This window comes from Thamnophis sirtalis, unplaced genomic scaffold, assembly GCF_051295495.1.
Source record: "Thamnophis sirtalis isolate CommonGarterSnake01/CBP01778 unplaced genomic scaffold, rThaSir2_p1.2 scaffold_4, whole genome shotgun sequence".
Classification (NCBI taxonomy): Eukaryota; Metazoa; Chordata; class Lepidosauria; order Squamata; family Natricidae; genus Thamnophis; species Thamnophis sirtalis.
Genome location: NW_028261384.1, coordinates 25,717,553 through 25,744,880, shown reverse-complemented (window position 1 = coordinate 25,744,880; position 27,328 = coordinate 25,717,553). Strand labels below are relative to the sequence as shown.

General features: G+C 36.2%; 1 protein-coding gene across 3 annotated transcripts in view; it reads left to right on the top strand.

Annotated features, from left to right (window-relative positions):
* RUNDC3B (RUN domain containing 3B) overlaps positions 1-22,187 on the top strand; it is a 37,628-nt gene extending 15,441 nt beyond the window's left edge. For 2 of the 3 annotated variants that reach the window (XM_014052199.2, XM_014052198.2), the window contains exons 6-11: positions 2,194-2,274; positions 3,385-3,553; positions 4,885-5,042; positions 15,748-15,894; positions 19,635-19,756; positions 20,815-22,187. In XM_014052199.2, coding sequence (XP_013907674.1) covers positions 2,194-2,274; positions 3,385-3,553; positions 4,885-5,042; positions 15,748-15,894; positions 19,635-19,756; positions 20,815-20,960 — 823 coding nt within the window. In that variant the 3' untranslated portion in view covers positions 20,961-22,187. The remainder of the gene's footprint in view (positions 1-2,193; positions 2,275-3,384; positions 3,554-4,884; positions 5,043-15,747; positions 15,895-19,634; positions 19,757-20,814) is intronic. The other variant, XM_014052200.2, reaches the window with a different exon arrangement.
* The last annotated feature ends 5,141 nt before the right edge of the window (positions 22,188-27,328 follow it).

The following is a 27,328-nucleotide window of genomic DNA, read 5'->3' as shown; positions in this document are numbered from 1 at the left end:
GCCCTGACAAATGGCTCCACGTGCCACCTGTGGTACGCGTGCCATAGGTTCGCCATCACTGCCATATGCTATTTCAGACAAATAGTTGTCCAGTCTCTTCTTAAAAACTTCCAGTGTTGGAGCATTCACAACTTCCAGAGGCAAATTGTTCCACTGATTAATTATTCTAATAGTCAGGAAATTTCTTCTTAATGTTAGGTTACTTCTCTCTTGATTAATTTCCATCCACTGCCTCTTGTTTTGCTCTCATGCCTTGGACAATAGGTTGATTCTGTCTTCTTTGTGGCAGTCTAGATATTGGAACATTGCTATCATGTCACTCCTAGTCCTTCTTCTCATTAAACCAGACATACCCAATTCCAGCAACTATTATTTATATGTTTTAGCCTTCAGTTCCCTAACCATCTTTGTTGCTCTTGTCTGCACTCTTTCTATAGTCTCAGCATCTTTTTTTACATCCTGATGACAAACTTTTTTGCAGTATTCCAAGTGTGATCTTACCAAGGCATTATAAAATGTTATTAATACTTCATGTGATCTTGATTCTGTCCCTCTGTTTATGCAGCCTAGAACTGTGTTAGCTCTTTTGGCAATTGCAGCACACTTCTGGCTATGTTTAAATGATTATTCACTAGGACTCTCAAGATCCCTCTCATAGTTGCTAGTATTGTGTCAGGTGCCACCTATACCTTACCTCTATGTTTGATTTTTCTTGCCTAAATGTACAACCTTACTTTTTTTTCAATATTGAATTTTATTTTGTTAGATAGTGCCCAGTATTCAATTCTGTCAAGGTTCTTCTGTATCTTAAGCCTATCTTCTGTAGGGTTGACTATTCCTGCCAGCTGGTGTTTGCAAATTTGATCATTTCCTAATCCATCCCCTCATTAAAATCATTGATGAAGATGTTGAAGAGTACTGGGCCTAAAACAGAGCCTTGGATTACCCCATTGTATACTTCCCTCTATATAGATGCAGTTTCATTGAGGATTACATGTTGAATGTGGTTGGTCATCCAGTTACAAATCCATCTGGTGGTGATGCTGTTTAACCCACATTTTTCTATTTTATCAAGTAATAGGTTGTGATCTACTTTATCAAATGCCTTACTGAAATAAAAGTAAATTATATTTACAGCATTCCTGTGGTCTATTTTTTGTCATTTTGTCAAAGAATACAATAAGATTTGTCTGGCATGATCTGTTTTTGATAAACCTATTTAGGCTTTTGTTTACTACTTTGTTTGCCTCTAGGTGTTTGCAGATTCATTGCATGGTTAACTTTTTCAGTATCTTCCCAGGTATTGAGGTCAGGCTGATAGATCTGTAGCTTCCTGGATCCATTTTCCCTCTTTTTTGAAGACGGGAACTACATCAGTGTTTTTCCAGTCCTCTGGCAGTTCCCCAGTGCTCCAGAATATTTGAAAGACATAGTTCAGTGGCCCTGAGATCACGTTCAGAACTCTGGAGTGTAATCCATCTGGTCCTGGTGATTTGAACTCGTCTAGGGTGGACATGTGCTTGACTGCTTGTGATGACATAGACATATCCATAGGTTGTTCTGGGCAATATCACAAAACTAGTTTTCCATTCATTTCTTTTATAATTTTGTTAACTATTTCTACATCTAACCTACAGTTCTGATATTTCTTGATAGTCTCGTGTCTATGCATTGACCAATTTTGATCTGCTTATCTTTCTAGATATTACCTAAGACTTGCTCATGTAGAGCTGCATTATACATTATAATTAGATTTTAAATGATTATGTATGATGGATTTCAATCAGAGATTAAAAGGCCCTTTGTTTTACATATGCTGTGGCTAGGTAATGATAATGAGTGGCAACTTTATTGTCATTTCTTTTTTATTTTATTTTTATTTTATCTATGAAGATCAAATAGATTATTTTGCTTTCCTTAAAAAGTATTGAATTCTTCTCCGGTATATATAAAATTATTAAAAAGAAATATTTGGAAAAAGCGTTCTTTAAAAACCCAGAATGACATTTTGATTGCTGGTGAAATGGTAGGTATGTCAGAATCTACATTTAAGGTTGAATTTTCTCATGTTAAATCCTGTTCTTACATAATTTTTGCAGTGGTGATTTTGTGGAAAAATGAATTAAGTGCTGAGATTATTTAATACTAATATGTTTTAATGTTCTTAATTTCTGATTTCTCACTCCACATCAGCTTCTGCCTCAAAGGTGAAGCTTTGGATGGCAATTATCCAGCTGTGATAGATTATACACCATATCTGAAATTCACCCAAAGGTATCTGTTCAGTCTGTAAAGTTCATCTGTGCTTTAAAGATTTCTTGTAATATATTTTCGTATGGTTTTTATTTCACATATTGTTTTTAATACTTTGTGATACTTTCTATTGGGAAGGGAAAGAATGAAGGAGGAGTTCCAAATGCCATTGAAAATGTTTTTATTGGAACATGACATGTATCATAATGAATTGTTTTCTCGTGGCTAGCCACACAGTGGTTAAAGGACTGCCTTCTCAGAGTCATTTTCCTGTAGCCATTGTATTTATTATAAATATAAGTGTAAGGAAGCTTTTTTCACAAATCTTGTAAAGGTTTACACCACATCTAAGACCAGCATGCATTTTGTATGCTATAGAGTACTCATGCCTTAATATAGATGCAGACAAATCTGTTACAACTCTCTTTCCCTACATCCCACTTTTCTATTTAGTGGTCCCATAAATATGTTTTTCTTTCTTTAGTTGAACTACTGATAGAAGAAAATATTTCCTTGAGCTTATTTTAATATACAAGACAAGTTGACAGAAGTTAGAAAGAAAATGGATACATTGATAATAGATATAGTTATAAAAGATATAGGAAGTGGTACTTATATTATGTAAAGGGAACCATCCAATATCTGCACAATATGACAATTTGTTCTGGATCATAGAATCATGTCCTTTTCCTTCTTCTATCTGTAACAGTATAAACCATCCTTAGCTATACTGAGATTAAAATAGTATTTCTTCTTTTTATTTCAACACCATCATAGAATAGTTGGAAGGTATGTACATCATGTTAGATTTTGTACCTGTTATCTTGGAGGTAATCTACATGATAGCAGTTACTTGCAACAGGAATAATAGAGGCAGAATTGGACTCAACAGCGGGGAAAGGAAACTGATCCATGAAGAAGTAGATAGCACTTTTCTGCAATGCAGAAACGCTTAGCGAATGGATGATATGTTAGCTTTTGTTTTTAGGATCTAGAATAATTTTTGCAAATTCATGATTATAAGATTGATCTCTTATTGGAATATCTAAAAACAAGCAATTTCGAATAATTCAGTTTTTCCATTTAAATTTTGCAAGTTATTGTTCTTAGTTGTTAAGTTTGATTTCTCAGTTCTGACAGCATCAGTAGTGATGAGGAAGAGCTAAGAACACTGGGCAGTAGTGGTAGTGAAAGCAGTACTCCAGAAAACATTGGTCCTCCTTTCAGCATGGATGAGAATAGCTGGTACAACAAGTGCAAACGGGTTGAACAGAAATACCTCCTCACTCTGGAACAAAAGGTAAACATTAATTGAGATAAAGTGACTGAAAATAACTGGTATATTACAATTGTTACAGTAACATTAATTCAAAGATTTAATTTAAAAAAATCTTACAAATGAAAATTATTATTTATTTAATGTAGCATTGTAATATTTTTAGTTAGCTATGGTTCTGGGAACAAGGTAATAGAAAAACTGCTTTTGATCGCACAAGACTTACTTCTTAATCAGATAATCCTTAAGTTATTGTATCTATTGAAGCTGAGAGGCAGCCAGAAAGCCTTCTGGCAGAGGAATCCTCAATTGTTCTTTTTCTTCCATCTTTTTCAAATTCAATTTCTACCTCTTGTTCCTGAAGCAAGAAAAAGTACAACAAGCAAAACTTAATGGCAATGTAGGAAGTTGTCTCTTAGTAAAGTCTTTAATCATTTATAGCAGAGATAAAAATTTATGCTCTTCCTTTTAAATTTGTATTGTGCTTTGTGATATATGGAGGAGGCATGCATACAGGAAATGTGAAGCATTTCAGTTTTCATTACATATATAGACAAAATGCAACATATATATAGTCAACATTATTGATCACAATGCAACAATATCTAATGTCTTCTTAAAGAGATATTATTTTTCTAATTTATTAAAGATATTAAAAGTCTTGATTTAAGTTTTTATTACTGAGTTTGCTTCACTTTTTTTACCCTCTAGTGACTCTTCTACCCGCAAAGATAGTTGGATTTGTTCTACAGAGACTGTTTCAATCCTATAGACAATTTCCAAGGAGTAGTTGCAGATCTCTACTATTTTCTGTTCTTTGGCATTTTTGAAACTGTCAGTAAGCTTGCTAATCAACCCATATAAAAGACTGGAAAGAGAGAATAATATTCTTACATAACATTTTAGATGGAGATTTGTAAAATCATTCAGTCTTTCTCTCGTAAATGCTATTATGCCTATTTTCAGTTAGGCTTTAGTTTTCTATAACTAATATTTTCGAGGTTCAACTGAATGGAAAAGTTTTTTTTTAATTTAAAAGCTGCCTGTTTGCACATTATTATGGATGGCTTACATTTTACACAATGAGCAATCATCACCCACATCCTAGAAGAACAGTCAGATTATCAGTTCATACGAACTATACATTCTGGCTATCTAGGCCTTTAAATAGACACAGAAACTATGTATATAGCTGGCAAATAACTTCAGTATCTGCATTTAATACATAAGCAGTAATATAGTCCATTTGAATGATTTTTTTCATAGGTTATATATCATCCAGCCCTTGTGTCAAATTAAATATATTGTCAAAGTACTTTTAAAACTAAAAGTTCATGAAATACTTATGTTTTTAGGGTTATCTAGAAGAGCTAGTACGCCTCAGAGACTCTCAGATGGCTGAATCCATCTCTCAGAAGAAGGCCTTGCAGCAGAAGATAGAATCTATGAATCTGGCTCATAAAATGGAAAAGGAACAACTTGAGTACATCATTGTAGAACTGCAGGATCAGCTGTAAGTTAGTTATGGTACAGATGTTTTCCCAAATTTGCTGTTGACTAAGTTTTTTTTTTATACAGAAAAGTACACTTAAAATGTTGAGGAATATTAATGTTGCTAAAATTAACTTTTAAATTTAATAAAAGTTACTAAAATTAACTATTTTCTTTACAAAAGATAGAAAGGCTGTAAGTTGTATCCTAGTTTTTTAAACACACTTTTTTTTCTAATGTTTAATTTTTAAATATTGTAAATATTATATAGCATATTAAGAATCATCAATTTCAGTAAGTGGATTCAACATTCATTTTTGGGTGCCATTTCAGCACCCAATTACTGCGTTAACCAAACTAACATCAATACACAAAACAGAAGCATTAGTATCTTTTCTACCTGAAATATTTGTCCCAAGCCATAACTAGATAATCTTTAGTGCTTCAGTGAAATTGTACAGCTTAGTTTTCAAAGCTTTGAGAGTTCTAAGCACTAATCATTTCCCCTTTCCTTTACAAATTGTTAATTTATATTCTTTTTTGGGGGGGTTATGCTGAGGACAGAAAGTGACTTTTTAAAAATTTTCATTACTTAAAAATCATTCTAGAATATGTCCTGAATATGCTTTTTTAAAGTCTCCTGGACTTTGTTTTTTGCTTTGAAAACATTTTGCTTCTCATCAAAAAACTTATTTAGTTCTAGACTGAAGAAGCTTAGATGAGAAGCAAAACGTTTTCAAAGGGGGAAAAATCAGGTCCAGTTGCCTTTTGAAAAACGCACTTGGGACCTGGAATGATGAAAATCTCCATAGAAACTCTAGAGTGGGGTTTTTTCAGAGTTTTCACTGAATAATATCTTGGGATAGGAATGGATTGTTCTCTTTATCAGAATATTTGTCAGTTTTCAAATGAAAGTATGTAAAAAGAGAAACAATTTAATATATTTTCTTTATAGTTTATGAAGAAAACTGGATGATTGAAACTATTTTATCACTATTCTCAGTAAAATGTTATGTACATAATTTTTAATCTTGATGCCTAATTGCCAGAAATAATGAAGATATGACTGTTTGTTTTGAAAAATTAAGAGTGTGAAGATACTACATTACGTACTCAGCAGTAACGATTTGTTGACTTCATTTAGTTACATAATACAATTAAAGAATAAAACATACATATGATAATATAAATGAACATAAAATAACCCAAACTCTAAAATGATAAAATAAATAAATAAATTTTAGAGTTTAACTCATGCTCACAGTAAAAAGAAATTAAGAAAGCTACTTTGCATCCATCATTGGTCCGGCGTATTTGGTTTTTCCCCCCACTCTTGGCTTGTACCCAAAATTTGCCCACTTTTAAATATGTTTCTAGGTATGAGTTATCAAGCAAAAAACTGATTTGTAATTCCTTTTTATTATAGCATGGTGGATCTTAGAAATGAGATAAAGAGAGTGTCATACTATGCACCTTTTAGAAAGATAAATTCCATTCATTCAACTTTCCAGAAGTCTTTTATATTATATTATTATATTATATATAAATTGTATACAATAGAAGTACAGTACAATACAAATACAATACTGTATTTATCCAGTAGAATAGCTGCAGACAGTTTCCTTTTTCTAAATGGAAAATTGATATAGTCAATAAAGTGTAGGAGATGAAAAGGGAAGGGTTAAGCACATCATCAATCTTGAAAGCCTTTGTATCAAGAAATCTACTGTATTTTTCGTAGTATAAGACGCACCAAGGTTTTGAAGAGGCAAATAAAAAAAAGTTTTTCCACTCTACAAACGTCCCAAAAACAGCCCGCTTTTCGCAAAAACAGGCCCATTTTTTGCCCCCAAAATGGGCATGGATAGCTTTTAGGAAGCTTATAGAGCGCTCCTGGGGGCTGGGTTGGAGGCAAAATTGAGCAAAAAATGGCCCGTTTTTTGCTCATTTCTGCCCTTCCCAGGAACTCTCTGAAAACCTCCTACAAGTTATGCACAGCCATATTGTTGAAGGGGGTGGGGTTTCGGGAAGCAAAAAATGCCATATTCAGTGTATAAGATGCACCCAGGTTTTCAGCCTCTTTTTTGAGGGAAAAATGTGCATCTTATACTCTGAAAAATATGGTAAGTCCAGCCCACCTTGAATTCTGTGACTCCTTATCTATCTCCAATTTGCTTTGACCATTAATAGTACAGATTTTTGTAAAAAGTATTAGCACACAATAAACCCATATGCATGAGGACCCAGATTGTTGGGGGCGATATGCTGACTCTGTAAACTGCTTAGAGAGGGCTGAAAGCCCTATGAAGCAATATATAAGTCTAACTGCTATTGCTATTGCTATTGCTATTTCAATTGCTTGGATTCCTGTGCTTGACATAAATAATATGTTTGATGCAGAGTACTTTTGATTGTATTCAGGTTACAGTAACTTCGACCTAGTATCATTAAATATTATCCCTGGAGGTTTGAACTAACCTGAACCTGCAAGGTATAAACAATCTTTTAAAATCTATTTCTCTTCCACCCCCATTCTCGGATTTAAGTTGGAGTCTGTTTATCCGGTGTGCATTATTTGTTTCACTTAAAGCAGAGGTGTCAAACTCAATTTCATTAAGAGCAGCATCAGGGTTGTGTTTGACCTTGGAGGGCCAGGTTGTATGCGTGTGTGTTTGTGCATTTGCGCGTTGGGTGGTTTTCTGCCCTCTGGAGGCTTCAGAGAAGCCTCCAGATGGCGAAAAACGGCCAAAAAAGAAGGCTGAAGTCAGTGTGCGCTGGAGCTGACAGGGCAGAGTCTCGCTTGCCTAATAAATGGCTCCGCATGCCACCTTGTGGCATACCTCATATGTTCGCCATCACAAGGATAGGCAACTGTAATTGGAAGTAGATGGTCAGATTAGTCCAGTCTGGTCCAGTATTGTATAGAGGTTTGTATGTAAGAAATGTCACCCTTACATAAGGAGATTATTGCTTTGTTTTCTGTATTTCTCTCTTTAATCTTAGTAGAAAATACAACAGTATTTTTGTGACCTCTCTTGTGGCATGCTCATTAAATACTCCATCAGGGATACCTTCTCCAGCCTATCTCATAAGAAGATGAAGTTTAAATTATTTTTTGCTGTTATTAGAAGTTACCTAAAGATATGAAGTGGATCTCAATGAATAAGCATTGCTTAGTTAATCAAAAGGGTTGCGGTGGCTCACTGGCTAAGATGCTGAGCTTGTTGATGAGAAAGGTTGGCAGTTCAGTGGTTCGAATCTCTACTGCCGCACAACGGAGTGAGCTCCTGTTACTTGTCCCAGCTTCTGCCAACCTAGCAGTTCAAAAGCATGTAAAAATGCAAATAGAAAAATAGGAGCCACCTTTGGTGGGAAGTAACAGCATCTTCAGACAGCGCTGGCTCTTTGGCTTTGAAACAGATGAGCATTGCCCTCTAGTCTCAGGAAAGACTAGCACTTATGTGTGAGGGAAACCTTTACCTTTACCTTAGTTATATCATTCAAAAGCCTGTAAAGTGTCTTCTTGTAGTTTCAGTAACTCATTTAATATTGCTGAAATTTACTATGTAGTTTTCTAAAACATATAGCTGATGTTTATTGCATAACTCTACAAAAAGGATGCAAGTAGTATATTGTGATGCAGATGCTGTGTTCTGATACTATGGTACTCATCTTTTGGAAAATACGTTCAGAGTTCTATACCACCCATTAAGTACCAAACAACTGGTAAATATATTGTTCCTAATCTGCAAGTACTAAAGGATTTGTATTTATTTTGCTGCTGCCTATCTTAAGTACCTCTGTTTCAGTTACCTCTCTGGTTTGCCCTGTGACAAATAAATTTTGGATCATATTGTATATGTTGTGCTGATTTCACAAGATAAATTATGGGGAAAAGAAGTTATATTAGTACTTACACATGAATGCTGATTTGAGGAATAAGCTCTAAGTGTGATTTCAGATATATCTGGCTAAATGAGGATATTAGGAAGTCCTATTTGTATTCTGAGCCTGATGGACAATACTTATTGGAACCAAATATTCTGTAGTTCATTTTATAAATTGAGCTGGAAATGTTGGATTGTGCTATACTGAATTAAGAGGTCATTTGTCACAAAAGTGGTTCCTTAAGACAGCTGCTGTAGATTCTTATTTGTTGAAGTTATGGTGAACTGTGTAAGATTTTTCTCTGTCCTCCTATGAGCTTCATTTTAAAAGTGTGTGCGAGTGTGTCAGAAAGAGAGAGAGAGATAGATTGAGATTTAGCATATGACGTTTACAGAGGTCTTGCAATCACTGATATGCAGACTTAATTTAAATAAAGCATATGTATGGATATTATAATTCAATATTTATATTTCAATAATTATATAGATGTAATAATTCAATATTTAAGGAAGCTAACCATCTAATTACTTTGATGTGGTTGCAATGAGATTATCTCAGGTGTCTTGAAATTTCCTGAAGAGATATTCTTGAATTATACTTTATGCATTATAGTTTGTACAGTTACATTTTGGGCTCTTGCCATTCCTCATTTAAAGAGCTTTGCCTTAGTTGTGTCCTGTCCTGATTCTATTCAGATAGCATCATGTTTTTTTGGGGGCGGGGGGGAGACTGCATTCTTGAAAGTGGTTTTGTTGGATCTGTGTGATCTGTTTGGTGGTGGTTATTAAAAGTCACCCATCTTAAACATCATTCTTCATCTAGATTGTGGTATGTTATCCCATTTATGTGAGAGCACTAGCACTAGCAACAGCACTAGCAACAATATTCATATAACTAATACCTTTCACACTGATTCTGTACCATATATCTTATCTGAAGATTTAATTAATGCTTAATAAGAGAAGCAAAACCTTACTGTTGTATTTCTCAAAGAGATTTTGCACCCTAGGTAATCTGTAATATGTCTCATCAATGTATTTTAATTGATGTAGCTGAAATAATGAAAAATATGAAGATTGAACTGCTTTTCAGAGTAAATCAGAATTGTCTCAAACAAAATTTTAGATATTTGGTCTTTGGGACCCTGTGTTATATGAGACAGCTCTGTTAGCATATTTTATTCTGTATTAGTCATCTGCATATCGGTAATAAACATTCTGAAGAAATATGTGAAATACTATGTATTTTGAAACATCCTGATGGAGCAAAACCCTGCAGATTCAGATGACAGTACCATCTCAGTCTTGTTTTTAAGTTGAACATCCTTTAGCTTGCTTTCTGGAAAATGGATGTCTACATAACAACTTCTCAAAAATCTTAATTTTGCTTTCAGTTTCCTTTTCCCTACATCCAAAATTAGAGGTGTTTGTGTGTGTGTGTATTCGTAGATTTTCACAGGTGTAGGTATGCTGGTCTTGTTGTATTCAGATCTTTTCCCATGTAAGATTGAGATTGTCTTGGCAACGTTTCAGCGAGGTCTCACTCGCCATCTTCAGGCTGGGTTTTGAGCTTAAAGCGTAGTCAGAGCTGCCGTCTTTCTATAAATCTTGGTGGAGTGGGGTGGGGTGTGTGAAGTGCTGGCATTTTTTCAGTAAGTGGAATGATTGATTGTGTGGTTGTATCATGATTGGTTGATTGGTGCTGGCTGTGTGTCCATTGTTGTTTTGTGTTGTAACGGCCTGGGTGGTGGGTGGGGCTTGTTTGTTGATTAGGGTTGGTTTCCAGATGTCTGGTAGGTGGGAGGTATCGTCATGTTTATTCATGTTGTGGGGGTGTTTCTCTATTTCGATAGCTTCCATAATTATTCTGTTGTTGAAGTGTTCAGTTTTGGAGATTAATCTGGTTCCTTCAAAATTAATTTCATGTCCTATAGCTTTAAGGTGCTGCAAAAGGGAGGAAGCTTTTTCTTTTTCTTTTACTGCGTTTTTGTGTTCTGTGATGCCTGCATTTATTCTCCTGTTCGTTTGTCCTATGTTTGTTGCAGGGCAGATTTTGCATGGTATTTCGTAGACTCCTTGGTTTTCTAGCTGGATTTTGTCTTTGGGGTTTCTTAAGATGTTGGCTATTTTTTGGTCAGTGTTGAAGGCTGTCTTGATTTTGTATTTGTGGAGAATTTTGCTGATTTTATCTGTGGTGCCTTTGATGTAAGGGAGGAGGGCGATGCCGTTGTCTTGTTCTGTGTCTCGGTTTCTGGGAGTCTCCCTTTGGATGAGGTTGGTAATTGTTTTTCTTTGGAATCCATTGGAGATTAATATGTTTGTGAGAGTGTGTAATTCAGTTTTCAGGTGGTCTTTATCAGCTAGGTGTTTGGTTCTGGAGTTGAGGGTCTTGGCTACAGAGTTTATTCAGCCTTTCTGATTTACAAGGTCAACGTCTTAGCCAATGAGCCACTGTGTCCCATATATATGTGGGTTGCTCCCTGTTCAGACCGGTAGCGGAAATTGGGCCTGGATTGCCAAACCAGTACTGACAGCTGGCCAGCCATGCCCCTGAATTGGCCCACTCGGACATTCGCCCTGCCTCGCCTTCGCCACATGGTTCCACAGAACTGCCTTCTCCTGCTACATATAGGTAAGCAGCATTCATGCTAGCCTAACTCTCCCACCCGCCAGCTGCAACCTGGGCCCCGCCTGGTCAACAGGGTGGGAAGGTAGAAAAGTGGCGAACAAGTGGCCTGGCCTCTAATTTTCCATTTGGCATGGAAGCAAGCAGTAAGGGAAGCAAGCCCCAGGCTGCCATCTCTGCCTCTTTCCTCCAAGAGCTGGCTTGGGGGATGGCCATTCTCCCCCGCTGCTGCGCCCTTCCCTCACTGTCCCTACTGGACCGAACATTGGAGGTCAGGCTGGTCCCGGGCTGCCCACCCATTCGCTTACCGCTTTCCCAGTTGGTGGCCCAGCTGACCAGGCGGGGCCTGGGTTACAACTGGCAGGGAGGGGGTGCACGTAGGGCAAAATGGGAGGTGTCCTGTTGGCAGAGGGTCCATGTGGACAGCGATGGAAAGATGCAGCAGTGGGGAGGTTGGCCATCTCCCAAGCTGGCTCTCGGAGGAAAGAGGCAGGTATGCCGGTCTGTGCTCGAGTCCCTTATTGCTCACCACTGCCCATGCCAGACAGAGCATTGTAAGCCAGGCCGGGCCTGGCCACCTGGCTGCTCACTTGCTGCCGGCAGGGCACCTCCCCACCACTGTACCCTTCTCTCACCATCCACTTATTTGCCACTTTCCTGGCCTGCCAGGAGCGGACGGCTGGCCGCGACTAGCCTGGCCTCCAACGCTCCATGCAGCATAGGCAGAAGTGGTGAGCTGTAAGGGAAGCAAGCTCTAGGTCAGCATCCCTGCCTCCTTCCTCCAAGAGCCGGCTTGGGGAACAGCCAATCTCATATAGCCTCTGCCAGTGGGCCCCCTTCTATTTTGCTACACACACATACACCCTCCCCAACAACTGCAGCCCGGGCCCTGCCCGGTAAGCTGGGCAGTTGGCCAGGAAAGCGGTGTCCAGCGCGACCTGGACCAGCATTGCTTCCAACACTCCATCTGGCATAGGCGGAAGTGGTAAGCGGTAAGGGAAGCAAGCTCCGGGCTGGCATCCCTGCCTCCTTCCTCCAAGAGCCGGCTTGGGGGATAACCAGCCTCCCCTGCTGCTGTGCCCTTTGTTTGCTGTCCATGCGGAGCCTCTGGCAGCAAGTTATTTCCCATGTCGCCCTACATGTGCCCCTCCCTGCTGGCTGCAGTCCGGACGCCACGTGGTCAGCTGGGCAGGCAGCTGGGAAAGTGACAGGCAAGCGAGTGGGACTGACCTGCCTTCCAACGCTCTATCTGGCATCTGCTACTGCCGCCACCTTGCAGAAGATGGGAAGTGAGCCATGGGCCAGCATCCCAGCCTCTTTCCTCTGAGAGCCATGGCCAAGGGGAAAGCGAGGCTTCTTTGCCAACCTCCCAGCTGGCAAAACATAAATTTTCGGCAGTTCTGTGGGCGTGGCTCGGTGGGGGGGATGTGACTGAATGGGTGTGTTCATGACTAATGTCAAGTTGGCCATGGCCACTTAGTCACATGTCTTCCCACTTAGCCACGCCTATAGAACTGGTAGTAAAAAAAATTGAAACCCATCCCTGATCTTTACATACTGTACATACATACATACACATACACACTCACTCACTGTTAGGAGTAGGTTATTAATTTTTTCTTGCTTAGATAAAACATTTTTATTAGATACTCTGGATTGATACTATTTTCATTGTAGCAGTTATAATCCTGTGACTCTACCTCATACACTAAAATAGTGTGCTAATGGGAAACAAGTTCTAGGTATTTGATTTCTTGTTAGTAAGATTTTTTTACATTAGTTGAGCATAAATTATATATTTAAGATGTGAAGTTATCATCATTAGATTTGGATTTTATTGTCATAGAAGATTTGTAAACTCATCTCATTTAATTCTGAATCCAGTCATAAGTTTGTCTATCTCTTTATCACATGTTTGAATCCATACTTCTTTTTAAAAAGTTCCAGCCAGAAGACATTAGAGTAGATTTAAATTTGCAATAGTGATGAATATCTGTAGCTTGGGTGTAGGATGAGGGTGTAGGATGAGGGTGAAGTTCACTGTCCGAGCTTATGGGCTGGTTTCTGAACGTTTCCTTACCAGGCTAGGTAATATCTTCAGCAGAGTTTAGGATCAATATCAGTGTTCTTCTACTTATAAGGTTACAGGTGTGGGTGTGTCAAATGAAGCTTCTTCAGCTGTGACTGGATGATGAGGAATGGACAGATTTATATTCCTTGCAGCTGCATTTGCATTATTTTAGAGAGCATTGTCAGATGTTTCTCAGAGACCAAGCCATGAGTTGTTGAGCGGTTTACAAATCAGCACCAGCATCTTAATTGGGCTAGTAGGCAGCTGACAACCAGTGTAGACCTTTCGGTGCAAGCATCAAAGTATTGTATACTGGATAGCAATCTACTTGCACCATTTTATACCATTTGTAGTCTGTAGTTTTCACAAAGACTGGATGCCTATTCTATATAGAACATTGTAAGAATACCTTTACATGAAATTATAATTTCATAATATAATATAAATGGTAATTATAATGATAAATTATAATAACATTTTCAAATGTTTCTGGCAGAAAGAAAATGACATAATTAATCTGAATTTATTTAAGGAGCCAATAGTTTATATAACCTTAAAAGTAAAAAAGTGTGAAATATTTTGAAATTAAGAATTGTTCAGCTGAAACAGCATACAAACAAAATACTAGATGCAAAATTTCTTCAGTACTGATTTGGACATTTTCCCCAAAATTAGAAATTTTGACATTTGAATGTTTCAAGAGGTTCAAGAGAAAACTATTTCAGTCATTACTTGAGAGAAAAATAATTTGGTTTGTGGTAACATAGATAAAAAATAGTGATTTAGATGTAACTGATATTTAATGAGGCCATCATAGTATATGATCTGGATTTTTTTTACACTTGTTGCACTGCTCCCTTTTCCTTCTTATTGGGAGAGAGTCCCAGAATGGAAGCCTGGCAAATAACCATGATCAGCAGAAAGACTGCGTATCAGTAACTTGAATTCTACTATTGTTATCTCCTCCATAAATCCGCAAACTCAGATTTCCTCAGCATGCTGTGTTTGTGTTAGTTTGCTTGCTTTAGGGACTTTCTAACACTATCTACTAACATGAAATAAGAAGACAACTAACACACCACATGGGCTTACATCCATGACATTTGAAATTTCAACAGATCTGAGTCGTCAAGGTGGTGATCAGAACTCATTCCATAGAGAGGGATATGTGAAGGAGATTACCCAATAGGAGAATTCATAGTATGGTACTGGTAAGTAATAAAGCTGTGGTTGTACTATTAGTTATAAACACTCTGAATCTTTCCCAAGTGACAGCCTTTATTGAGACGCATACTGAGGTTTGATATTTCTGACTAAGAGTGACAGTCATGAAATTGGGAAAAATTATTTGTACCTTAGGGTGGTTTCTTGCTATTTTAGATTTTGTGACATATAGTTCAATGCATTTTTCATAGGAATGAAAGTATGATGTATGTGTTTATGTATGTAGCTATATATTAAATGCATAGACACATACAACTCCCAAAATATTTAAACCTTTTTTCAAATTTGTAAGAATAACATTGCAAAATGTGATGTAGCCTATTTGTTTGGATGAAAATTATATTGTTATTTTTAAAAGAAAATGCTAAGGCACCAAACAATGCTACTATTGCCATAATAACCCATATAGAAACCTATACATCTTAATTTTGCTGCAGCAACGTATTTGTATGAAGCAGCATTTAAATCCTGCACCCCCCATTTGAAATAAATATGAATATATACTTCATTACTTCACATCAGCTGTTCTTGATTCAGAAATAACTTTTCTGAAAAAAAGGTAGAGAAACAGAGAGGGCTCTTCTATAAATTAGCAGTTAAATTAGCAATCTTAATGTATACTGGTAGTTTGCTTAGCATCAAATGTGATAAACTATGTAAGCATTTTTAATTTATTGTATTTAGTTCCATATTTATAATTGACTGATCATCTGTTCTTGTAGAATACAAGAAAAACATCCCTTACTCTAGTGTCATGTGAATTCAATTTTGTTCTTCAAGAGCAAAATTTTCATTGAGAAATCTCTTGAGAGAAAATGCTTTAGTATGCTAGCTGGAAAACCTTTCAAGAACAGCCTATTTTCTTCCTTTATTTTAAGATATTACTTTTAATGGCATGAAATTCACTATGTGTTCACAGAACTGTGCTAAAGAATAATGATTTAAGATCAAGACAAGAATTAACTACCCATCTCACCAATCAGTGGCCTTCCCCAGGAGCTCTGGATGTTAATGCTGTTGCCTTGGATACGCTGCTTTATGGAAAGCAAAATAAGCAATGGGATGAGTAAGTTGATATATTTGTGCAGTGCTCCTAAAATCCCAGAAATCTCATTCACCTTCCTCCACACACATATCTCATCCATCAGAATTTTAGATCTCAGCAGACAACCAAAAGTTGCTGAATGCCTAATTATTAAAACAGTGCAGAAAGACTTGTGATAAATATTTCATTACCTTAAAACACATGTAGAGTGCTATAATACAAATAGTTTATATAGTATCCAATATACAATTTTTACACTGTTGTGTGTGCACAAAGTGATTTACAATTAATGTAAATCACTTCCTATGTAAATAGGTTGTTTTTGTTAATTTTGCTTGTCCATGCAAATTGTTCAGAAAATTTATTATCTGCTATATTAAAAAGATGGGAAGCAAAACTAACATTCCAATTATTTTGACATTGCATAATTTTTGAGAGCACTGCATGTGACAATGGCTGTCCTTGAGAAATATATCAAACCTGTGTGAGCATAATGGAAGGATTGCAAATTGTTCAGATACTGCCTGTCTTGTGTTTTTTCTTATGTGAATCTTTTTCCTTTTCCAAGCTTGGCTTTACTAACCATAATTAGAAACATACTGAATCATATATAATGCTTAAGAATTGTAGACAGATTCCCCAACTCATAAGAAAGATTTCTATACTTTGTTCAGCATTAAGGCTTTGGTACGCTTTAAATTTTACATCAGGTTTGCATTGTTTTTCATTTCAAAATTTAAATTTGCATGTTAGCCCAATCTGACAAGGTTATAATTAAGCATATTGTAGTATATTGTGCATCACAGAATACTTGTATTTGATTAATTGAGCAATAGTTCAACATTGGAACAAATATTTAGATTTTCCTAAAATCTTCAATTAGTTTTTCTAAAATTGTTGGAACCAAAATTATTTGGGGCAATATGGTACACTGCAATAATTAAGATCATAGAAGTTATGCTTTTTAATTTTGGGTACAAATTCCCATTAGGATATTATTGACTGTTTAACATGGGGTTGTTTATTATTAATGCACATGCTATCAAAATGGGTATTTTATTTTTAGTAACAAAATGTGTACCAAAATATGTATAGTAGTATACAGGCTTATTCTATCTCAACCATAGTTTAAAATTTGTTGTTACTTGTTTCTATGAGTTCTTTGGAACAAATATAGATTTCCTCATTAATAAATTGTAGTTCACCCATTACAGCTTATCATATTTTGCTGGCTGATATGAAAGTGTGGACACATAATTTTTTAAGACACACATTTAAAGTTAGTTTTAAATAATATTAGCAACCTATTTATGCATATGTTTTGGAAGATTCTCTACATTTTCTTGAAACTTAGGAATTCTATTTTGATTTCGTTAGTATGTAAGAAAGTAAGATAAATCCTTATCAATAAGGCCCAAAGCCTATTTATATCAGCCTATTATTTCTTGCAGTACAATGTTGAACATTACATGAATCCAGAAAACCTCAAAACAGGACACGTAGGTGACAGTTCACCTTTTATTTTACTAGTCACAATTTAGAATTATTTTGGAAATAATGAATAATATATAGGTATTCATAATTAATAATCATTGATAAATCTATCCTCCATTAATGTGTCTAATTTTATTTAAATAATTTAAATTAGTCATCTAGTAGCTCTGAATTTCATAGATAGCCATATGTTGATAATGTATAAGAACTTCATTTGTTTTTTTCGGATTTATAGAATTCCATTTAATTATTAACCCTCCACTTATGCCAACATAGGCCCAGAGTTTATATTGGTCATGAATGGATTATAATAATTAGGGTTAGTAGTACTATCAGGTATTTGATAGCTTAGTTATTATATTTTATCTCCTATTTAAGCCTTGCTTTCCAAGAAAAATAATTGAAATAATTTACAACTATGTTTAATGTAATATTTTGTAAGAACATATTTTTTTGTTGTGAAATGAGATGAGCTGATAATCTTTGCTTTTGCAACATGGCATGTGCTGGCTTTATGTGAGAGGCAAGAACAAGATAGACAACAAGGAAAGAAGTAGTAATGGCAATAGGTTCAAATTGGCATGGTTAAAATAATATGTGATTGGTAAGCAAGTGATAAATTAGCTGTGCTTATTATTTTCTATTAATTTTTATATTAAAGATTAATTACACTTAGAACTATGATTGGGAAAAAGACTTGAAATATAAATGAGATGTTGGTTTGGGTAACCCTTTGCTCAGATAGCACCTTTTTTATCTAAGCGACATACAGGTTAAAAAAATTGGATCTGATTACGTTTATATAGACTGCTGTTAAGGTTTAAAGTTTCCATTTTTGGTTAAGTAATGTTTTTAAAATGCATAAATCCCTTAACAAAGACTGGGACTGGTTTTTTTTTTAAATTATTGCTTACAATAAAGAAAAAAACACAACTAGAACAAAAATAAATGGAGAAAATATTTTTCTGAATACTCATGATAAAATGCATTAAAGTTATTAAAGAGTAAATCGAACTCTGACCATATGAAGAAATATAATCAAACTGTCTAGACATCAATACCGAGCAAGCTGATAGTAGAAAGTAGATATGTTTCATCAGTCCAGGCTTTTAAATAAGGTTTGAATGTATTTTCATTAATTTCTAGCTGCAATTCATGCTTGATATGTAGAATTCCAATATGCTATTAAGATATCTATTAATATTTTACCAAAAAGTGACCATTTTGGAGCAAGCCAAAACATATATGCTAATGACCCTTCCACAATTTTATACATTCAACATATTGAAAGTAACATTCAACTCTTAATATTTTGTTATGAATTTAATATATTTCAAAGAGGATCTTTCACTGTATTAACCTTATTTTAAATGCATATTTAATGTTGATTAATAAATTAGTAGTTTTATTTTTGAAGACAAAATATTTCAACCAATTAGCATAATTTGTGTTTCTGTGAGTGCATACATACAAAAAAAGAAGTATATATAGGGAAAGTGTAAGACTAAACACATCAGTATCATCCAATTATAACAGTGTATCAATTCAATGCATGATAGGCAAATGATACAAAAGGGCATAAATAATAATGCACTAGTTGTATCCTGCTTATATGATGGGGGATTTTTGAATGTGACACGTATATGCTTCTATGGTATTACAATTCATTTTAGCTTCGTATAGCATTGATAATATAACTGTTATGAGTAATTATTTTTGTTAAGTTTTACTGTATCTGCCTTTGGTAATGTTTCTAACTGCAAGATACAATGAAATATTAATAACACGGGATATTTTTGAAAGTATTATTAGAAAAAGTATTCCTTTCAGTTAAATTATCTAGATATTTTTGATAAATACTAAGACTTGATAGCAACTGGAACAATTATAAGTCTGTAGCTAGTTATATATAAACATATATATTAAAATTTTCAAGTGATCAAATAACCCAACACTTAAGAGCAAATATATTATACTACCATTAAAATAATACAAAATCAGAATGAAATACAAGCAAAAATTTTAAATGTGAATTTTTTTTAAAAAAATGTATGGACTGGATTTAGAGTAAATTAGTATAGTATTAATGATCTTAACTCCTTTTCCAATTTTATGTACTATATTGTGTTATACATTTTTGGGGAAAGGCAGGGGAGATAATTTAAAGAATGTATAGTTGTATAAAAAGATATACTGGAATTAGAAAATTGTGAAAAAAAAGTTCAAAAGTTCAAAAATAATGAAATGAATTGTCACTGATATTGCAGAAAGAGTTATCACAGCCTGGATCAGCTCTCTGCTGATGTAAGCTTTTCTCAGACATCCCTGGATCCAAGTAATCCACCAGATGCAGATGGGAAGCAAGATGGACTAAATTTACTTAGTGAAGGTAAAGTGAACAACCCCAAATATCTGTGTATAATGCCTAATTTCCAGGTATACCTAAGACTATACAGTTGTTCTACGTATAGCTTAAGAATTACAAATCTGCAATTCAAAATTAAATTCAGTTGAATTAATTTAATATAAATAGCAGCGTAAATGTATGGTTTCTAATCTGCTTACATATTAGTTTTCTGGTCTCTAATGAAGGTTTGAGACTAAACTTGCCTGATTTGTAATATTACCGGTTTTTATATATTGTTGTGGAATAATGCAATTAGAGTATTTGGAATACAGTATCCTGCTTTTTCTTACCTTTTGGAGAATAGGTATAATTATATAGTTTTCATAGATAATACAAATTTATGCAATATTTCTATCTATCTAATACCTTTGCTATCTGTTCAACTTTGATTTTGAGAACAAATTACAATGCTTCAGCATCTGTCCTGGTATTGATTATAGTGTGGGGTCTGAAATTAATATGAAGGTGTCATAAAAATATTTTCAAAGAATTGTAAACTTGCAAGACAGTTTGTGTAACATAACAAATTAAACCTACATTTCAATGTAAGTCTGATATTTTAAACGGACTGGACTGAAACACTTTTGACATTGGTTTCTGTCTTGTGGAATAAAATAGTTGTGTTCGCTCATCTTCAAAAAACATTGAGATTTTTTTCTTTAGCCACAAGAGCTCACTGCCTCTGCCTGGTGGGATGAGGAAGTAGCTTTGGAGTAAAGCTGAGCAGTCTTGTAAAGGAGTCATGGGTTGTCTAGGGTAAATAAATATTTAACCTTTCTAAGCTCATTTGGATATAGCACAGTTAGTATCTCAACAAAAGTGCTGATTTGAAAATAAACAGGCTAAGATAAAAAAAGAAAAAAATGTTGAAAAACATAGGCATAGCAATTGGTGAAGTACACAATGCTACTTTCTTTCTTGAAATAGCAGCGGTTTGGGTAAAAGATTTAGAGAAAGGAGAACAATTTAATCCTGCCTTGAACATTTCATAATGTGTTTACTATTACTATTAAACTAAGAGTTAAAACTTTCTTTAATAGGGAAAGAAGACACTCCTTCATTACTTGGCCTTTGTGGTTCTTTGACATCAGTTGCAAGTTACAAATCTCTCACCAGCTTGAAATCAAGTGAATGTCTTGCAAGCCCTACAACAGAGATAACAAGTCCTGGACTAACACCTTCTTGAACAAGTCTAAACAGAAAGAAGCTTTTGTGTCTGCATTCAAGTGGCATTCCTTAATTTATCATTAAGACTTATAAAATGTCAACTCAATTTTTAAAAATGCTTTCTTTTTTGTTTCCATAAATCTAAAATATTGTGTTTAATAACTGTCTTTGAAAACAAAGATACACATCAACTCCGTAACAATATTTTTCATGTTTTCAACAAACAATTAAAATTAAAATCCAGTATAAAGGAAAAATATTCTTAACCACTAGATTCAATCTGCAAATAAAATATTACAATTAATAAGGGTTCATTCTAAAACCTCTAAGAAAATATTACACTAGATTTTCATATAAATGTTTTAAGTATTTTGCAATTTTTTGATTCAAATCTATTTTTTGCTATTTATTCTGTAATAAAATTTTAAAATGAGGGCCAAATAGCTATGATAACAGTAAACTTTATTTAATTTTTGAAGCTTTGCAATTTAAACTTTGAAGTGCAATTCTATTTAGTAAGAGTTTATTTTCCAGCATTACTGGCAATGGTTGAGTATATTAATACAATCTTGTGTAAAACATTCATATTTACAGGGACCTCTAATTTTGAGGACTATGAGGAAATGCTTTATTGTGCCAAAGAAGTTCTGTACATTGTTTACTAGTGTGCTGCAACATGTGGGTATCTACAAGTGCAGAAATTTAATTGTCAGTGTGACTATTACTAATTTAAACAAATAACGTGCCTCCAGTAAGACTTGCTTTGAAAAACAAATGAGATAGGGAGCACATGATTACTCAAAATCTTGTATTGGTAAGTTTACTGTGTTAACGTATGTGGTGAGCTATTTTTTTTAATAAAATAGCTCCTGCTTAGTCAAATGACATATAGCTACCTGATAATTTAATGCATGTTATCTCTTGTGAAATTAATATCTTTTAAGAACATAATGAGAAATATAATGTAGACTAACACTAACAAGCTTGTATGTGAAATCCAGTATGGTCCAGTAAGTTGTTGATTTAGAACAGTTACTTTTTTATAATAGCTGAGGACTGATTGGCATAGATGGGATGAAAAATTTTAATGTATGTATGAAAAAAAAACCTGAATCAATGCTTGTGCATGAAGAGACTGCCTTGAATTTGAAAACTTGCCAAGCTTTCAGAATGAAAAATTATGCGAATGTGTTGAGCTGTTGTATCAACATTGCAGATACATTAAAACATTTTGTACCACTGGCAACCTATAGTTGTATTATTTCTCGATGACTGGAATATTGCCCATATTACATTCAATAGCACTAAGCAATCAAAACCAACCGTGGAAACTGATTTAACTATCATTGGAACCTAATTACTCAAGACAACATGTGTTTATTAATAGTTACTGTACAAATACAGGTAGTCCTTCACTTATGACCACAACTAAGCCCAAAATTTCTATTGCTAAGCAAGATAGTGCTGTAGACAAATGCTAGGAATAAAGTTTATTCTAATACTGAAAACTTGCTTTTTAGCTGGAAAAATAGATATTCCACATAGATATTGCTGTACCTGAAAGTCAATCAGTGCTTCAATACCGGCAGCACAAGGAAAGATGCTGTTATATTTTCTTTCTTCCTTTGCAGTTTTCAATATTACCAAACATATATATTGGAGAATCACAGTTTGGGCTAAAATAGTCTTTAAAATCTTCAACCATGTTATCATCTTTTGGGCACAGAATTTTATAAGAGAAGGCATTCTGGATGAAGTTTTCCATATGTCACTTTAATAAGATCATTTATATAGTATTAGTCAACATGGAATTAGTTGTTTTCTTCTAATCTATAGATATTACCTTGTTATTCTTGTATGACACATGTAGCAAACAGGACTACATAAAGCATTCTGGCTGTACCTTTTAGTACACAACAGAATCAAGAAGCAGCTTTTAAAGTAATAACAATCACTCACATATCAATTCACTGAATATATGGCTAAGATAGTTTTTCTGATTTTGATAAACAAGTCTACTGCAATTAGTTTTCAATATAAATTATCCTAATCCTTCATGAGAAGGGCTATGAGCAAAAAGAAATGATGTTGCTCTATTGATATTTGATTCTACTAATTCAAAGCAATATTTAAGTAATTTACAGTAATTTATAAATCACTGTATATAATCAATTAATCTAGTACTTGAAACTGTATTGTTCCAAGAAGTACTGTATAAAAGTATAAAGAAACATGAGGGTTGGATATATATGAGTGAGGACCTAGGTGCTCTCTGAGCTTGGTTGTTTTCTTGCAAATATTTCCTTATCTGATTAAGTAATTTAATTTTTAGTACTAGGAGTGGAGCTTGCTATCTATTTATATATACATGCTGGTGGAAGTATTCTTGGTGATTCCTTCATCAGGTTGTTATTTACTTTTTGGTTGTTGGTCTAGTGTTTGATTATCTAGATAATCCACTAATTGGTCTATCAGATAATCTCTGCTCTCTAGGTTTTAAAACAGCTAGCAGACATTAACACCAAAATTAACACTAGGTCAGTAATCAGCACTCACTTGAGGTACCCAGTGATCTTCATGATTAGATGAGATTTGAATCTAAATCTCTTTCGCCGCAGTAAAATATATTAAGCATCTCAAAAAAAGGTCATATAAGAAACAATCTTATTTTCCTTTTCTAAAAATGTATCTCAAAAAAATTAGATACCTAGATAAATCCTTTCATTTAAGGTAGATAACAAAATGTAACACACACACACACACACACAAAGTTTTAAAAATATTTGGAAAATTCTATTAGGCACCAGATATTTAGTTCATTTAGTTATATGACCTCTTCAAATGCACATATGAATATTAACTACCTAGTACGTTTAATCTTTTTTTGAACCACTTGAAAGTTTTCTTCCAAGACACAAATACTAATTTGTAAAAAATTACATTTACAGTGATACCTCAGTTCTCATCGTTAATTGGTTCTGGGAGGCCAAAACGACAAGCACCAAACAAATTTTTCCCATAAAAATAATGTGAATAAGTTTTATGTGTTCCTGAAATAAAGACAATGCATATTTTAAGTAAAAATAGGATTGTATATCATTACATGAGAAATAAACGTAAAAGTTAATAAATACTGTATTTAAGATTGAATAAAATAAAAACTTAATTTTACCTGTACTGAAAAGAGTATATGTCCTAATGGGATTGGCCTGTTCCAGTCCACATGCACGAACTCTCAGGGAGTTTTAAAAACTTTATTTACATCAACTGCAAAGTTCCAAGCCTGCTCAAACTAGACACAGGGTTATAAAGTCCACAGGCAAAAGCACAAATCCACAAGTCCAATCTGAAATTCAGGCACAATCCAGGATCTACACACAATAAATCCAAGTCAAGGCACAAATCCAAAATGAGAGAAGCAGGTTTGGAATCCAAACATGCAGTCAACACAGCACAAATCTGAAGTCTCAAAAACTGGACTCATCGAATTGGAGCACATGCACAGCAGAAAAAAACAAGCTGCTATTTCCAATGTCGCATTGCTCCATGTGTTGGGTTAAATAGGTGTTGGTATAATTCATTAGTTTATTAAACATTAGGATGAGCCTACTTCCTCATGAGTAGCCTCGCTGACACTGTTGTGCCTCTCTTTGTTCAGTGGGATCTAGCAGAAAAGGCCATTCCAGCCTGCAACCCCTACAGGTTCAGCGACTCAGTCCCAATTTCTACTACTGGTTCACCCGAACCGGTGCGAACCAGTAGCAACCCACCTCTGGGTCATTCCCTTGATAGTCCCGCCAAGGTTCCTAGCCTCTCTTCTTCCTCTGACCCATTTACTTTCTGCTCAGAGTGAACAGAGATCTTGGTGTCTTCCTGATGCTTCCCTGTGACCTTCCCTGAAGCACCCAGAGTTGGCTTTTGCTCTTTGGGGAAGAGTGAACAGCAAGAGAAGTTACACAGAGTGTTACTTGGAAGGAGAGTTCCCCACCAATAAAAACATTAATCATCAGATGTTTTTTCTCTTTTCTGCCATTTTTCAACTTGCACCACAGCATCTGACATTCTGCTTGTTTTCAGAGTTCCTTGAAAGTGAAATTGGTCATTGAATAAATTCACATTTCAGCTCATTTCTGTCAAAGCTTTGCCCAGATGATATTTCTTCCACATGAATGCATGCAGCATGTGTGCACATGCGTGCAATACGCACATGCATCCTTAACGCCTGCAATGTTCCGTGACACTCCAGCTGGTCAGTAGAGTGTTGTGCAGGTGTCGTATTTAGGTATTTAGGTATTTATTAATGCTTATAGGCCGCCGTTTTCCCTGAGGGGACTCAGGGCGGCTTACATAAAATAAGGGGGGGGTATACAGACAATAGACACAACAATACATAGAAGTAAAATAGTAAGCAACATTCATTCATCATTCGGGTGGGGACAGTTATCTTTGTCCCCAGGCCTGACGGGCTAGCCAGGTCTTAAGGGCTGTGCGGAAGGTCTGGACGGTGGTGAGGGTACGAATCTCCACGGGGAGATCGTTCCAAAGGGTCGGAGCTACTACTGAAAAGGCTCTCCTCCGTGTAGTTGCCAGTCGGCACTGACTGGCAGATGGAACTCGGAGGAGGCCTAATCTATGTGATCTGGTCGCAGGGAGGTAATTGGCAGGAGGCGGTCTCTCAAGTACGCAGACCCACTACCATGAAGGGCTTTATGAGTAATAAGTAGCACCTTGAAGCGCACCCGGAGATCAACAGGTAGCCAGCGCAGCTCGCGGAGGATAGGTGTTATGTGGGTGAACCGAGGTGCACCCACAATCACTCTCGCGGCTGCGTTCTGGACTAGCTGAAGTCGCCGGATGCTCTTCAAGGGCAGCCCCATGTAGAGCACATTGCAGTATTCTAGCCTAGAGGTCACAAGGGTCCGAGTGACTGTTGTGAGGGCCTCCCGGTTCAGGTAGGGTCGCAACTGGCGCACCAGGTGAACCTGGGCAAATGCCCCCCTGGTCACAGCCATCAAATGGTGGTCAAAAGTCAGCTGTGGGTCCAGGAGGACTCCCAAGTTGCGAACCCTCTCTGAGGGGTATAAAGTTTGACCCCCCAGCCTGAGCGATGGAACAGTGATCGAATTATTGGGAGGAAAGCACAACAGCCACTCGGTTTTCTCCGGGTTGAGTACAAGCTTGTTAGCCCTCATCCAGTCCATAACGGCCTCAAGACCTCGGCTCATCACATCCACCGCTTCATTGAGTTGGCACGGGGCGGACAGATACAATTGAGTATCGTCCGCGTATTGATGGTATCTTATCCCGTGCCTCCGAATGATCTCACCCAGCGGTTTCATGTAGATGTTGAATAGTAGGGGGGATAAGACCAAACCCTGCGGCACCCCATATGTTAGGGGCCTAGGGGTCGATCTCTGCCCCCCCACTAACACCGACTGCGACCTGTCCGAGAGGTAGGAGGAGAACCACCGTAACACAGTGCCTCCCACCCCCACCTCCCGCAGTCGTCGCAGAAGGATACCATGGTCGATGGTATCAAAAGCCGCCGAGAGGTTGAGGAGAACCAGGATGGAGGCATGGCCTCCATCTCTGGCTCTCCAAAGATCATCGGTCAATGCGACCAAAGCGGTTTCTGTGCTGTAACCGGGTCTGAAGCCTGACTGGAAGGGGTCGAGATAGCTCCGTGCTTGTGCGCAGAAGCCCTGAAGAGCTCAAATATGGGAAAGAAGCACGGGTGGGTGGGCCCTCTGGAGCACCACACTGGAACAGTACCCAGTGCTCCTGGCAGGCACCGGTGTCCCCATACTGGGGCATACCGGTTGTAACCCACCACTGTTGTTCACCCTTTTGAACTTCTGCCAACTTTTTACACATTTCTTTTATCAAGGAACTGGGAATATCCTCTCTTATCTCACCTGAAGAAATCTTTTTAACCATGTTGCTGCTTTTGTATTCCTGCAACTTCTCAGTGCTAAACTCTTCATGATATTCTTCCATTAACTCAAAATCCACAGCACTGATCTCCAGACCCTTGGATTTGACCAAAGATACAATATCAAGCATCATGGTACCCTCTGTACTACGAGGCTTAGGATCAGCGTCAAACCATTCAAAGTTTCTCTGAGTCAGTTTCTGGCCACAAATTCTTTCACACTGAATTCATTGTCTTATAAGAGACTTTGTTCCAGGCCTTAACAGGTAAAGTTAAGGCAGGGTAGGATATTGAAATCCTTCATTCAAAATTCTGTGAGGGTTAACTGAGTGTCAGAGATTATTTCAGAACACTTCTGAAAAAGCCTTGGAGTAAAACTTTTTGAAGTTTGAAATGACCTGCTAGTCCATGGGCTGGGTGAGAGTAGTAATGAGGAACAAGAATCTTATAGTGAT